At 36.1% G+C, this 16377-nt stretch overlaps 1 protein-coding gene across 3 annotated transcripts in view; it reads left to right on the forward strand.

The window, feature by feature from the left end:
* The window catches only part of Mdga2 (MAM domain containing glycosylphosphatidylinositol anchor 2), a 793868-nt gene that overhangs the window by 621329 nt on the left and 156162 nt on the right, over nucleotides 1–16377 (forward strand). For all 3 annotated transcript variants that reach the window (XM_042260511.2, XM_076550567.1, XM_076550568.1), the window contains exon 8: nucleotides 1410–1703. In XM_042260511.2, the coding sequence (XP_042116445.1) occupies nucleotides 1410–1703 (294 nt within the window). The remainder of the gene's footprint in view (nucleotides 1–1409; nucleotides 1704–16377) is intronic.

Genomic DNA, 16377 nt, shown 5'->3' on the forward strand with positions numbered 1-16377 from the left:
TAACTTAGAATAAAGGGAGAAATTAAAATAAGAACATACATTGAGACATTTGAATGCCAGAATAATTCTGGTATCTATTTGACTTGAATTAATTTCTCGAAATGTAGTAAAAATCTACATGTCAACATCAGTTGAAAAATAATTTGAACTTATTTGTTTTTCTACCCTAAAACAGGAGTAAAGTAAGGCTAGTAATCTCTAGTGAGAAAATAAACCTTTGATGTTAACGTAAATGGTACCATCATAAGGATGATAGCGTTAATCAAAAACCTAGAATCAGTTATGTTTCCATTCATTCCTAACTCTAACATTTCATCTAGCTCATATTTGGTGACAGACACTTTGCTGCATAGACCCATTTCAATTAATTCAAATACAATTGCATTATTTATGCAAATATTCTCATGGGATAGGGAATAGTGTTTCAGATATTGTTTGTAAGAAAAACCACAATGTTTCCCTCAGTCCTCCATGTTTTCCATTAAAGCATAACAAGTATATTCTAGCCCAGTAAACTAAGCTCCAACCAAAGCATTCATATGTCATACTAAGTAAGCTCTATAAAATAAAAAATTAAATTTCCTTGAGGAAATTATACTGCTTGTAGACACTGAAAGATGCTTTGAATATTTTTCTTAAGAATAATTTTATAGAACTAGTAGAAATATCTTGCCAAGAATCCATGTTGCTTCAAAATACGATAATTTAAAATCTTATGAAATTTAAATTTCTAAACAATAAAAGTTGGAGAATATAATGAATTATATGAGAATGACATTAGTCAGCTGCTCTATTAAATTCTCACCAGAGAGAAAATAGACCAGAAATCTCAGCACCATTTTTGAAACTTCTAACTTTATATTTCAGGTTCTTTTTCCTGCTTCTTCCATGTGTTATATTGTTGTAACATACTCATATGAGTAAAATGAAATCATTTGAAAACTGGATTAAGATGAAATATTTCTGCCTCATGATTATTATTCAGATTTTCAGTTTTCTGGATAATTGGTAGTGACTTAGCTGTTAGAAGAGAGTTGTGTTTATATGTAATGGCAACAGTTGCATGAGTTTGCTTGTTCTGTTTAAAGCAGACTGAGGACCCAGTTACTGGCTAATAAGACAAGGCATTGAGTATAGTTTTCTAATGTTGACTACTTGCCTTCAGATGCAGTATCTTTCTTAGTGTGAAGATGCATATAGTCTTTATTTGAGAATGTAAAATGAAAGTTGTAGGGTTATTTTAAGTGACAGCATCTTCCCCTTATTTCTCTGGTTCCTGTATTTTATGTCATCTGCATTGTTCAAAATTCCTTCAACCAGCAGAAATTGTTTCCTTATGATATTCTGTGACTGAATATGTCTTACCAGTTTATACTAACCTTGAAAAATTTTCTTTTTCCCATTTCAAGTTCCACCCAATCTGACTGTTCCACAGGAAAAATCACCTTTGGTCACCAGAGAAGGAGACACAATAGAACTTCAGTGTCAAGTAACTGGGAAACCTAAACCAATCATCCTCTGGTCTAGAGCGGATAAAGAAGTCGCAATGCCTGATGGGACAATGCAAATGGAGAGTTATGATGGGACACTGAGGATTGTGAACGTGTCAAGGGAAATGTCAGGGATGTACAGGTGTCAAACTAGCCAGTACAATGGATTCAATGTGAAGCCAAGAGAAGCCTTGGTCCAGCTCATCGTGCAATGTGAGTAAATTCCCTTTCCTTTGGTTTCTCTGTGGGGATAAAGAAGAAGATAGCACTTCCATCTGTGTAAAAGAAGTGATTATTGGCACTGCATCAGTGTCAAATGTAAAAAGCAGCCCAATTGCTGTCCAGTATAAATGGCAACTGCCATTTGTCTGGTTATTATTTAGCTGTTAGTACATATACAATTGTCTTTATGTACACATTGTGATTATGATGGTGTTTAAGGCTAGAGAATCAACAAACTGTCATGGTTATAAGCCATCTGAGAACAAACAAAGCAGGTGGAGATGAAAGGAACTGCTGATTGGGTTACTAAGCTCTAATTTCCATAGTTCATTCCATTTTTAAATAATTGCATGACTGTGGCCCAAACCATCCATCTATTTAAAGAATCCCTTTGCTTAAATGTGAATATCTGACTACTGAAATGCTACTTTTGCATGTATAAAGTTGTTACAGTACGTTGCATAATTGTCTAGTAATAGAAGTCGTGAGAATCTCAGGTGCTGAATTCTTCTAAATAATCCAACAGATAAGTGTTTAATTATGAACTAAATAAGGTAATTCTTAAACTGTTCTATTGAAATTATGGATGTATTTCTTAGAAAAACTGTAGATACTATGGGGTTAATATTTGCTCTTAAAATAATTAAATTAATAAATTTAAGAATTGATTTAAAAACTGAGCCATATAACTGGTACTGTTTACTTTGAGAAAATAGTAAAAAATCAGCACAAGATTATAAAATTTGATCCTATAATAGCAGATGATAAGCATTGTACTGTTGTTTCTATGGTGACAGGAATGTGATTCAAAAAGATACCAATAGACATCATCAACATTCAGCTCTTTTGGTCTAAATATGAAGGTACAAGGTGCAATGATAGAGCAGGGTGCTGGTTGTCAGAACTTCCACTCAGAATCCATGTCCTGTCCACTCTTGAAGCCAAACACCAACACTCTTTCCAGGTGCAGCCAGGAATTCGGTGTGTTGCTCAAGAGTCTCTTTACATAGATTCCTACTTCTGAAGAATCTGATTATGAGTCTGAGAATTTGCCAAGCACAAGCAACCAGTAACTCTCTTAATAAATGCTTCCGGGAGAATCAGCTCATGTTCAGGCAACATAATCCCTGTCAGTAAATACATACTCCATGTCTAAATTAGGCTTGCTCCTACAAAACTAAAATTGAAGAGACTCTGATAATACTTTTTAAAAATAACAAACATTTTAAGTTTTTCATCATAAAAATTATAGAGTTTTGCCTGATTTTGACAATTATGATACATGTAACATTACCTATATGAAATATAAAATACTATTCTATCATACAAACACACACATGCACATGTATATACATGTGCTGTTCATTGCATCCTTTACAAGCTCCATTATTACAAAAACTGTTTTATTTATTTATATGTATGTGTGGATGATGTATACACACGTGTGCATATGTACACACAAGCAGACACATGTGTGAGCATGCATGTGGAAACCAGAGGCTGAATTTGGGTGTCTTCTTCAGTTACTCTCCACCTTAATTTTTAGACAGCTTCTCTCACATGTTATCACTTTCTGGATAACATGAAAGTCATCAGTTAGCCAGAGTGGCTGACTAGGAGTCAGCCTGTTTCTGACAACCTGGCACTGATGTCACCGATGCACACCCGATGTTTATATAGGTGCTCAGGATCCAATCTCAAATCCCCAGATTTTTGCCACCACGAGCACTTCACTCAGAGCCAATCAGCTCTTTTACACATTGCGTATTCCAAGCATAATGTATTTATATTGTGGCTAATTGCTAAAGCTGCTAAATATATGTGAGTGTATATACAGTTGGCAGGTGTATAAATATGTGTTTAAATTTATAAACAAATAGAAATACAGACACATACGCACTTTCTGATTCTGGTGAAATTGAGGTTTCAGGAGTATCCGAGAGGACATGCTGATTAGTGTTCTGCTACGTAGAACCAGGTTGGCTCATTGAACTCAGGGAGATCTGCCTGCCTCTGCCTCTCGAGTTCTGAGGCATGCAACCCCACTCCTGGAAATGTAATTTATGTTTTTATTATTTTTTAAATTTTCATAGCAAACACTGGTTTAATCACGGCATCTTCATTCAGACTGTTTTTTAGTCATCCTTGTCCCTCTCCCCACCCATCTCTTAACGAATCTTTTCCGTCCTCCCTCCTTCGGTAGCTTCTTTCTGAGTGTGTCAATGTGTTCATTATATTCTTTTTATTTTTTTCCTTCCCTTCACTGCTCCCTACAGATTTCTTCCCCTCTTATCACCCCACTCAAATTCATGACCTAGAAACACACATCAAATCTAGAATATACAGAGAGGGAAGACTCACATTATTTGGTTGGTTTGGCTTGGTTTAGTTTTGAGTCTGGATTATTTTCCTCTAAATGCCATAATTTAATTTTTCCTTAAGACTTAATGTCATTGTATATATGTGCCACATATTTTTTTACTCATTCATTGATGATAGTCTAGGCTAGTTCCATTTCATAAATTACAAGTTGTTTATCAATGAAACATGCAAAAGTTTTTCTTTCTTTTTTTTCTGTATTAAATTGAAATTGAGACCTTTGGGTATATATCCAGGAAGCAGCATAAGTGGGTCATTTGATAGTTCTATTTTCAGATTAAGACATCTCCATACCAATTTCTATGGTGGCTACACTAATTTACATTTCCTCAGTCTTCTCCAGCATTTATTATCATTTGTTTTATGTGTTTGTGTTGTTTTGTTTGTTTTTTGTGTTTGTTTGTTTGTTTGATTGATTGATTGATTGATTGATATTTCAAGACAAGGTCTTGCACTGTATACCCTGGCTGTCCTGGGACTCACTATGTAGATCAGGCTGACCTCAAACTCACAGAGATCCTCCTGCCTCTGACTCCTGGGTGCTGGGATTTAAGGCATGCACTGCTATGCTCAGTCTCATTTGTCTTTTTATTGATAGCCATTCTGACCAGGTGAAATGAGATCATAAAATAGTTTTAAATTGCATTTTTCTGAAATCTAAGGATGGTGAACACTTTAAAAATATGTTTTGTCTTCTGAGAGCTTCAATTGAATAACTCATGTATTGAGTGGAAGATTTGAATTTGGAGTGTTTGATGGTTTTTTTTTTTTCATTTCTTTCTGTATTGCAGTGATCATTCCCTTGGCAAACATTGTGTCTCCTTCCATTCTGCAGAGTGTCTGTTTTCATTGCTGGTTGTTTTCTTTACTATGCAGAAACTTTTAAACTTCACATAACAAATTTGTCATGCTATTGGGATTATTCCCTTTGCTATTGGAGTCGTTTATAAAAAAAATAAGTCTTGTTAAGCCCATATATTGAAATTATTCCCCTGTATTTTTTCCATAGTAGTTTCAATGTTTCAGGTATTAAATTAAGATCTTTGACAAATTTTAAGCTGACTTTTTTGTGTAGTGAACAAGACATGACTCTAGTTTAATGCTGCACATGGATATACAGTTTCCTCAACATCATACCACCACTTATTGTAGAAGATGTCCCTTTTCCATTGTAAGTTTTAAAGATTTTCATCAAATTTTAATGAATGGTAGTTGAGTGGATTTATTTTGGTGCTCTTTTTTATTTCATTTGCTTACATTTTCTGCTGTCTTTGCCTCTATGTAATGTACTTTGAGATCCAGTATTGAAATCCATCCATCCGGTTTTTTTTGCTTTGGTTATTCAGGATATATTGTCTTTCCATGTGAATTTTAAATTATGTAGGCAGACATGGTACTGGAAAAGGAGCTGAGAGTTCTACATCTTGATCCTGCAGTCAGCAGAAGGAGATAGTACCACACTGGGCATAGCTTGAGCATCTGAGGCCTTAAATGCCACCCCCACAGTGTTACACTTCCTCTAACAAAGCCACACCTACTCCAACAAGGCCACACCTCCTAAAGTGCCACTCCCTGTGGCCTAAGCATTCAAGCACAAGAGTCTCTGGGGTCCATACCTATTCAAATCACCACACAAACTATATTAAGAAATAACAACAATTATTGGAGAAATTATTTTGGCCACTCCACGTAGTTAAAAGGATATTTATTTAATAGAGTAACTCACAAATTAAGTGAAAGCTAGGTCGCAGGGTCTGGGAAAGGTGTATTGCAGTCCAGTGGTGTTCTCCAGAGCTCTGCACAGTCCACCTTCACTGTTCAGCATCCTGGCACAGAGAGCGCACAGAGAGAGCGCTGGCCCATCCAGCTCTCCAGTCTCCAGGCACCTCTCCTGGCCCCGCCTCGTAGGCGTGATAGTTGACAGAGTCTCAATGGGGGTTGGAACTTCCAGATCCAAACTGGAATAGCTACCCACTACAAACAATAGTGCATACCACAAATAAGAGAATGGAGAAAATAATTATCAATATGATTCTCATTTTTTTAGCATTTAATCCCTGCAAAGTTTTAAACTAAAAATCTGCTGTACTTGCAGATTATTCATCCCATTTCCTACTCTTAACTTAGTAAGGCTACTATAACAAAAATATTATAAGCTGGATAGCTTATACATCAGAAATTTCTTAACATTTCTGAAGCTGTGAAATCCATGATCAAGTGTGAAGTCCCTCTCCCTGCCTCATAGAGGGCACCTCACCTGTTTTGTAACTTGTTTTGTGGTATCATGGTGGAAAACACTATTTCTGTGGCATCAGTTTTATGAGGGCACTAATCTTATTGATGCGACAGAGCCCTCTCCAAAAATCCCATTTTCCAGTGCCTCACAGAAACCATGAGATTTCCATCTATGCTTGAAGTGGAGAGGCACGTGTTCAGATTATAACACTTTTGTTATTTTTAAAGATTTATCCATTCCTACTGTACTCTAGACCTTTGCATGCCAAGACAGTGTGTGTGTGTGTGTGTGTGTGTGTGTGTGTGTGTGTGAAGGTATGTAGACATAGGGAGATATTCTCAAAGCTGGGGATTGAATTTGGGTCTTCATATAGCTTATAACCTTTAGTATCATAATACTTGTGTGTGTGTGTGTGTGTATAAATTTTTGATTTATTGATCAATAATCAGGTTTTCCATTCCAGAGAACAGTTTAGAGACAAACTCTGTTTGATAATAAGTTCTTAATTTTCTCTTCTCACTTGACAGTACACTCTGTCTAAAGGTGGGTTGAGAAAAGCTTTTAGTTTCCTAGGAAGATATTAATAATTCGGTGTTCATTTTTGCTATTTTTAAAGTTAATGGTTATTAACGAGAACTCTGCATTTATTGTGCAGCATTCCTTTGTTTGGATTAAATGGCTATATTAGCACTTTCATTGTTTTCAGTAGTTATTGGAAGCATTAATCAAGTGAACCCTGAGGCAAAGTTAATATTTTGAAAACATTAATATTTATATTTTCTCACAGCCTTCCCATTGCCTCCTCCTTGTCCTAAGACCTTTTGTTTACAAAAAAGAAACAATTGCACTTATAATATGCTATTCAATTTAAACTCTGCATAAATGATTTATGGAAATATTATCTCAGGTTAACATATATATAAATATACATATTATGTTTAACTGGCTTATGTATTTTCTTTATTCCTAAGTATTTGAAAATTTAAGTTCCCATGTACGCAGATTACATTTTCAGGATTTTTTAGTGAATTTATTATGGCTAAACTGGCCTCGGATTCCCCAATTTTTGGGTTTCTTCATTCTTCTGGAGAATAGATCATCATTGATAACTATGTAAGGGATAAATGGATACCTTAGGAACTATCCAAGGCTGCATTAAGGGACTCTGCCTCTCTACAGGACTTCTCAAAACAGAGCAACACCAAGCCTGTGCTTTAGACTAAGCATTGCTTGGGAAAAGATGAGATCATCCAGCCTATGGCTCCTGGGAAGAAAATGAGCAGTTTCCTTCCCTGCTTCAGCCTCGGCTGCTGTCTGAATGTAGATGCGGGCATAGATTGCTTAGGGAAAGTCTATCAATTAAACACACTTTCTTAAAGCATGTTGACAAAATTGGAACAGGAAAGCGCTAGTTTTAGCAGAATGATTAAAAATACATCTCAACCCAGCCAAGATTTGGGTTTCGTCAGCCCAATTAGCTAAGTACTTCTGCCCAACACGATTGTGCTGAATGGGATTCAAACAGAGGTCACAGCATCACTTACCTGCAAAGGTCCTTCCTCCTGAACCATTCGGGTATGGCAAAAAACACTAAGTGCTTATAAACTGAAACATTTATTGTCTCCTTTTCTAGGGACATTCTGCTACCTGCTCTCTCCCTTTCTCATTTCTAGGAAATGTATTCTCAAATAAATGAGCACAAACATATATAACTATCTAAATTCTTTTTCTTTGTATTCATTCTTAATATATAAAAGATTTCTCTTTCAAAATGTAGAATTTAGGCATTACTAAATACTTTTAGAGGCCTTATAAAATAAAAATATAGTAACAGTAAGCCATTAAAATGTATCACAGAGGTGAACAATAACATGTCCCATGAATAAACCTATGACTTAGACTGTGAGCTGGTCCCAGCACGGTCAAAACAAAACAACAACAACAACAGAAAAACAAACACAACAACAACAAAACAGGTGTCTCAATGAGTGAATAGTAAGTCAATCAAAAGAGGTCTCAAAGTACCATATTATGAGAGAAAGATGGAAAATTCTCAAACTGCAGCAGGCGATACTCTTACAGAGAGCTCCATCTACCTGCGGGTCCTGGTCAATAGAATTTTAGTTTATGTTTTCTTAGGAGCGTTATCTTCATTGACAGTCTGTTGTTTAATGCAGATTTGTTTATTTTATTTTAGGGGCATGAGTGATTGATTTCATGTATGTCTGTGCACCGATGTGTGCCTTGGACCCATGGGGTCAGGGGAGGGCGCTGGATCTCCTGTAACAGAACCAGATGTAACCGATCATGTGGGTGCTGGTAGTTGAACCTGGGTCTCCTGCAAGAACAAGTGCTCTTAACCACTGAGCCATCTCCCCAGTCCACATTGTAATATCTAACACCAGGTGTAGATATTTTGTAGTATATACTATATTAGGTTATATTTTATTGTACTCATTTTTTTTCAAATTGTGGTTAACATACCAAAACTCTTTTTAGCTATAACTATTTTCACCACCATAGGATTGTTTTAGCTGAATTTAACACAGTCTCACAAGAATCTAGGAGAGAGCATACAGTTTACTACCAGGGCTTCCCACTCCCCAGCTCCCAGGAAAACTTGAAAAATATAGGGGATCAGGCATGGTGGCACACACCTTTAATTTCATTACTTAGAATGCATGGTCAAGTCTCTGTAAGTTCAAGAACAGCCTTGTCTACATGGAGAGTTCCAGGCCAGCCAGAACTACATAGTGATACCCTATTGTTTGGAGAACCAAGAAAAAAGGAATTTTTCCTTGTTTGTTTGGGGTTTTGTTTGTTTCTTCATTGGTGTACTTTTTCTTTTCCTTTCTTTCTTTCTTTCTTTCTTTCTTTCTTTCTTTCTTTCTTTCTTTCTTTCTTTCTTTCTTTCTTTCTTTCTTTCTTTCTTTTTTTTTAGACAGGAAACTCACTCCATAGACCATGCTGGCCTCGAACTCACAACCACCTGCCTCTGGTTCCTTCCTGTGATTAAAGGCATGCACCACTACTCATCGGCAAAAGGAATATTTTTGTCGTGATTTGGGAAGGAATCTTCTTGAGTCTTGTGCTTAGAGGTTGGGGATACTGCAAAAGTGACAGAGTCTTGTACTTCCCTAACAGCCTTTTCCTGCCAGATTGTAATTATCGGGAGAGGAGATCCTAATCTGCTAATTGTAGTGTTTGGAGGCATCCCTAACTCCTAATCTTTAAATTCTGAAAGAGTGTACCCCTTTCCATGCCAGGACAATAAAACAAAGCTCCACTTATGGTCAAACATTCCTTAATTGAACACAAGAACCCTAGATCGAGAGTCCCTGCATTAGTGACGACTCATGTGCAAGAAGACAGAAGACCTGGAGAGGGATGAAAACTGGTGAAATATCCTCCTGTGGGAGCTGGTATGCTTGCATAGACACCGTTTTCAGAGTCCCTGAAGAGGCCTGCCAGTTAGGAGAGTTACTTCACTAAGTTCAAAGCTTTGTGATAACATGTGTCAGCAGCGTCCTCCCCCAGAAGCAAGGTAACACAGGAAAAACATCAGGAGTCCTGGCTGACATCCTTTTCTTCTGATGTTATCCGGACATCAGTGCTCGATTCCTGCAGAAGGGAGTTCTAATGTGTAGGAGCAGATTTGAGCCTTTTCCTCGCTTCATCCTTTTCATTTCATCTACAATCTCACCTGTCAAGGAGCCTCGGCAGTTTTTTCACCATCTCACGTTGTTTTCAATTTGGTCGCATGTTCATTTTCTGCACTAACAAGTATATTTCTAATGAAGTTATTTTTTTCAACACACTTTTAGAATAGAAACTGTCTGTAAAGTGCTGTGTCTGTAGTCTTCCTTGTAGGTCTTTTGGCTACATATTTGGATGGGAAAATCTATATTTTACATTGTCCCATCAATCCATTCTCATTCTCCTTAAAAATTCCTTTTTTTTCTGGTGTATGAGTACTTCCTTGAACTCTTTAATATTGTAGTAAACAAAAGCAAAAGTTCTTAAAATTGAAACATCTGGATTTAAACTGAGCATGCATTGTGAAGATTAAAGAAATTCCTCCTTAATTAGAAACTTAATATTAGTTTTAAATGTGAAAATTACTTTCTCTTTGATTCTACTTTCAAATGTGAAAACTACTTCCAAAGCGAAAGTTGTATATGTATCTTGAAAATGAGTAAGTAGAGTTTTTTTATATTTTCTATTAGGGATTGAAGTACAAATTGGTTTTCTTTAAAAAAAATCTATATTGTAAGAGATTATTTTAATTGTTTTTATTATATAATGTGGGTGTCTGTAGGTCAAAGGACAACTTATAAAAGTTGGTTCTCTCCTGCCATGGGGGTCTCAGAAATTGAATACAGGTCATCAGGCTTGATTGCAAACACCTTTGCATGCTGACCATCTCTTTCATGCTTGGGTAGCATGCTTAGAATAGGGAGATAATTATACCAAATTAATAAAGAGAGAATATTTTCAAAGTAGAGAATCGAACAGCATGTAAATAAATTGGGCAGAAGTTTCTTATTATTTATTTGCATGACATTGCAGACGCAATTGCTCACTCTTCCTGAGTGCAGTTTCAGCTTTTTTGTGTCCATTATTAGCAAAAATTTTCCTGATTTTTTAATGTCTGAGAATATGAGTTCATCTACACTCCAGAACTTCCTAGTGTGTAGCAAGAGGTTACTGATAGAGAGCATTATAGCTGAGTTAAAAGATATGAGTAATTTCACTAGGTGATGTTTTTTATATTTTATGTCAGGTGCTCACATGAAACCCTAAAGGGCAAATGTGCCAACCAATCACCCACATTTGTACATACATGAAGATGTACATGGTGTAATCCCACAAGCATGACTGTGTATTTAACATTTCTATTCCCTTTATTATCCACCCGTCTCCCCACATGTCTCAGTGTTAGTTCCATTCACAGGACTTGTTTGTTGAATGAATGCTTGTTCTTGCTACTTCAGTCTTTCATCCATGTCTTTTATGACAGCAAAGTATATACTGGTTCTATTTTAATCCTATAGTGATGCTTGGATTGCTATTTATTCCTTCTCTCTCCACATCATATTTTGTTCCTACTGTTTCCCGAACCACATTCTCTTCCTTGGCGATGTAGAGGCTTATCGGCACTGTGCAAATCCACCCCCAAAATGTGTATGTGAGATATTCAGCTGGCTTCTGCAAAATGTCAAGATAGTTTCCTGATGAATTCTAAGATCTGATGTAACTAAAATAAAACTTGTAGTAACTCTCCTGAGTTATTTTTACTCTTCTAGGAACTCATGTTCCACCTACCAGGGTCCTTCTCAGCTATCACCAAGCTCATGCTCATCACTCTAGTTTCCTTATCCCCAAATATGCATGTGAAACTGAAACTGGGTTATCAAAATTTGGAGTTGGAAACTTTATTTAACATATACATTTTTATATTCCCCATCATTCCTCTAAAATATATTTTGCATGTTTGACATGATGATAAAAAGTCAACTCACCAAACAAACAGAACTAGCATGAATTAAATATGGTAATGCTTGAAAAGTATTTTAGTTCAGTCTAGTCAGTCATCACATCCACTATTTCATATCCTATAAGCCTTCTCTGAGTACAGTCATACTTCTTGCTTATAACTTTCAATTTCAGCATTAAAACTGTATTTCCTGCAAGAAATCCCTACAATTTTCTCTATCGCTCATCTTCTCTTTTCCTTCACACCACTACTACCAAATGCTCATCCCTACATGAGGACTAGGACTTTAAAATTCAAATGATAGGATTTTCTTAAACTGTGTTAGGGAATTTTGCATGTAATCCTGAGACTAACGACTCCTACATATGATTGGCTTGACTTAGATGGACACAGCTACAACATAGAGGCAAAATTTAAGCATTTTTTTTCTCTCTGATAATTCTCCATTACTACCTATTACTCAAGCCTCTTAACTGGCAATGCCTTCTATCTTTTGTGAAGACTACCATTCCTGTTGTAAGGGAGGTGAACAGCTCATTAGCTCATCGTCCTGTGCAAACTCAATGCTTCTGTCCTTTCATCTTTTGTCATAAATATAATTTACGTCACATCCATGGATCACATTCTTTAACACCATCATGGCATCAGATGCCATGTCTTCCCTGGTACAGTCTGAAACCTCCAGCTGATTGGTCCCATATTTTTCACCTGCAGTTTCGATAATAAAAGTGAGGCACCACATGTGCATTTTGGGGCATACACTGAGTGTAGCAGGAATCTTAAAGAGTCTTATTAATAAGAACGAACCTGGGGCCAGTTATTGGGGTGAATGCCGGAAGGTCAGAGAAGCAGAACAAGCCACAGCCACCTCACCTTGCCAGTTCCTCAGCTGGTCTTGTTTCCTCAGACTGGAAGCCTTTGAGATCTCATCCAGAATGAAACTCAGCTGAACTGCTGCTAGAAGCCTAAAAGCTTAACCAGCCAAATGCTTCTAGTTTCTGGTCCTCATGCCTTATATAACTTTTTGTTTTCTGCCATCACTCCCTGGGATTAAAGGTGTGAGTCACCATGCTTGGCTATATCCTTGAACACATGGATTTCTGCCTCTGGAATGTTAGGATTAAAGGTGTGTGTTACCACTGCCTATTCTCTATGTTTAATATTGTGATTTTTCTGTTCTCTGACCCCAGATAAGTTTATTAGGTTGCACAATATTTTGGGGAACACAATACCACCACAACTGAGAAAGACTATAAGAAAATCAGAATACATGAATGGGGAAATGGGAATATATGGGGTAGAGTCTGATTTTGCAGAGGATTCTATAGTTCTGTGGTGCCCGTCTTAGTTATGCAACCCACCATTGCCCTCCCTCCCCCTCCCTTCCCCCACTGTTTTCTGTGCAAGTAAAGGGCATATCAAAATAATCTCTAAATAATCTCAAATTTAAAAATTGCTACCAAAAAACTGATTTATATTCAATGCATGAATAATAATAATAATAATAATAATAATAATGTGTGTGTGTGTGTGTGTGTGTCTGTGTGTGTGTGTAGTGATTTCAGGAATCTCAATCTCCATGATACTACATGTTTAAATTAAGAAAGAGGATCAAATTTCTCTGCAATATATTTTTAGTATAAAAATAACTCATATATGTGTTATAATGACAGAAAAGAGTAAAAAATCTACTTGAACAGCACAAACAATTATGTGCATTTGTCTTTGCTGAATGTAGCATCTAGAGAAAATGAGTACAGGACAGAAAAAACACATGAGCAGAGGACAAGATTTAAATTCCTGATGGTTTATTTTTAACATAATTATTTTTATAAAGTAATTTTGACATAGTCTTTCCCATTGTTTGCTTTATGATTAACTCTCATTTAGAATAAGGATGGTTACTGAGTAGGACCCTAAGTCCATAAACTCATACAAATGTCACACACACAGAACTCTGAAATTTTCCAATTAATTGTTTTCGAAGAATATGAATATGTGATCTTATTAAGTATAATCTGTGAGGTTCGTTCTTAATGTAACCAAATCTCCACATAAATACAAAGAGAAATATGTTGTAGTGCTTTGGAAATCAGCTTAACTGACTTCACTGTGGCTCCACATCTGTCCCTGTGTAGATATTTTCTGTGTTTATCTGAAGAAAATAAATTTTACAAAGGAATAAGAACATCCTGTTGTCTGCAAATTACTGTATCTTTCTTCAATGCCATTTTATGACAGGTGCTTCATTTTAATTTATATTTCCTTGTCTTTAGCAAGTACCCTGCTTTGAAACGTTTGTAATGTTTTTTTCCCCTAAAAGCATCCTGTTAAAAAAAAAAACAAAAACGTTCTGCTTCTAGTGTTTTAAATACATGATGCAAGTTTGTTTGGATAAGAAAATTAGTTGGTTCAGCAAAGACACATTGACATTTATCTGTTGCTGGAAAGATTTGGCTTGAAATGTCCATTTTAAAAATGTCTTGGATAGCACTCTGAGTCTGGGCAAAACATTATTTTCTTGGACAGCTGTGTGTGTGTGTGTGTGTGTGTGTGTGTGTGTGTGTGTGTGTGTGTGTGTGTGTGTGTGTGTGTGAGTTTGAGTGTGAGAGAGAGAGACAGAGACAGAGACAGAAACAGGGACAGAGACAGAGAGAGACAGAGACAGAGAACACACACATAAAGGGCAGAGAACAATTCAGATATTGTTTGTCAGGCATGCCTTCTACCTTGTTTTTCTCAACTTTATATTTTTGTTTTGTGTTTGTTATTTCTGAGAGAGCATGACTCATGGGCCTGAAGCTCAGAGAGTGGCTAGTCTCATTGCCAGCAAGTCCTAGGATCTGCCTGTCTCCACCTTCTCAGTGAAGTGATTATGAGAGGTGCCACCATGCTGAATGCTTATAACAGAGGCTCTGGTATCCAACTCACTCGCACTTGTACAGCAAGTGTGCTACCAACCTGATTTTCCAGCTTTTGATCTGTTTCTCTTTCCTCTTCCTCTCCTCGTCCGTTCTTCATTCCTTCCTCTGCCTCTGTTACCTCCTCCTTCCATCACATTCTTTTCTAAATCTCTGCCTCTTACTTTTCTTTCCTCCTTCCTTCTCAGCCTACTTCACACACTACATACTCACACTATATCCCCAACCTCAGGCATACTTAAATATAGATACACATTTAGGAGATAGAATTCATTGCCCGAAGTTTGAAAAAGGGATATACCTTGTAAATTGCCCCTTGTAAACAATCAGGCTTGATTTCTGTGGAATTCAATGAGAGGACATCATATTTGCATTCTTTCATGCCTTGTAAGATGGACATCAGGTCCATGGTTATTCTAATTAGACGTTCACCATTTTTTTGGTCTGGGTATCAATGACTATATAACCCAGTGTTTATTAAGAATCATATTTGATCTAAAATTGATATGCTTACTAACACTGACGTTTTCATTATGGTGTGTGTGTGTGTGTGTGTGTGTGTGTGTGTGTGTGTACTGTCTCACCCACTCAGAATTCACTTGGATTGTGGGAATCTGAACTCCAGTCTTAACACTTGTAAGGCAAGTATTTTAACCACAACTCTTTAATAGTATTTTCTAAATTATATTTTGATATTATAATATATTTACATCAGTTCTTCCCGCCTTTCCTTGCTTCAAACACTTCCATATACTCCTCCTTTCTATCTTTCAAATCATGGCTTCGTATTTTCATTGATTATTGTTACATCTATATATGTACATGTATATGTACATCCTTTGTTGACATTTGAATTAAAGATGCCAGTGCTTTGCATTTTTTACTTTTCTACTTTTGTTTTTGAAGAGACTTGCAAGGTTAGGCTCATGATTTTGATAACATTTAAGAATGAGCCTGAAATTAAAGCTAATGGAAATTAAATACACATTACCATGACTGTAGCAATAGTAACTCTATATAAGTTCACCATAGTCATGATTCTCTGGAATATTTCATCATTTTAGCAGCAGATGTTGTTTTGAATTCTATTTTCCATAAAATGGAATATTTCAAAATCTTTTACAATTTTTTTAAAAGCAAGAAAAACTGAAGTAAGAATAAATTAACTTAAAGACAAATTTCAAATTGCATCTGATAGTAACTTGTCTTTTATACTTTCTCTGATTATTTTCTTATTTCCTCAAAATCAATCAGAAGGACTATTCTTCCTATGCTGTAGAAGCTTAGGATATTGACATTGCATTGAATCTTAAGGTGGTTACATAATCTATGTTGTTAAATAATTGATTCTTTCTGTTCCAAGGTAATAACAATATTGTATTTTCACTAAAGGCAGTATATAAATCAGACAACTGCAATAAATTATGTCAATAAATGTTTACTTTTAATTAGTTTGGTCAATAAATATTAATTCTGTCAATAAAATTTTATCAGTTTTTCTGCTAGGCTAAGGGAATCCACATGAGAATTAAAGGTGATCTATGCTCTAATTTAACATGTAAATAGACAAAAACCACAAATCTAAGTGTCATGACCGAGAGGCTATGTGAGCATCATACAATCAGTGACCTT

Source organism: Peromyscus maniculatus, chromosome 14 (genome assembly GCF_049852395.1).
Source record: "Peromyscus maniculatus bairdii isolate BWxNUB_F1_BW_parent chromosome 14, HU_Pman_BW_mat_3.1, whole genome shotgun sequence".
Taxonomy (NCBI): Eukaryota; Metazoa; Chordata; class Mammalia; order Rodentia; family Cricetidae; genus Peromyscus; species Peromyscus maniculatus.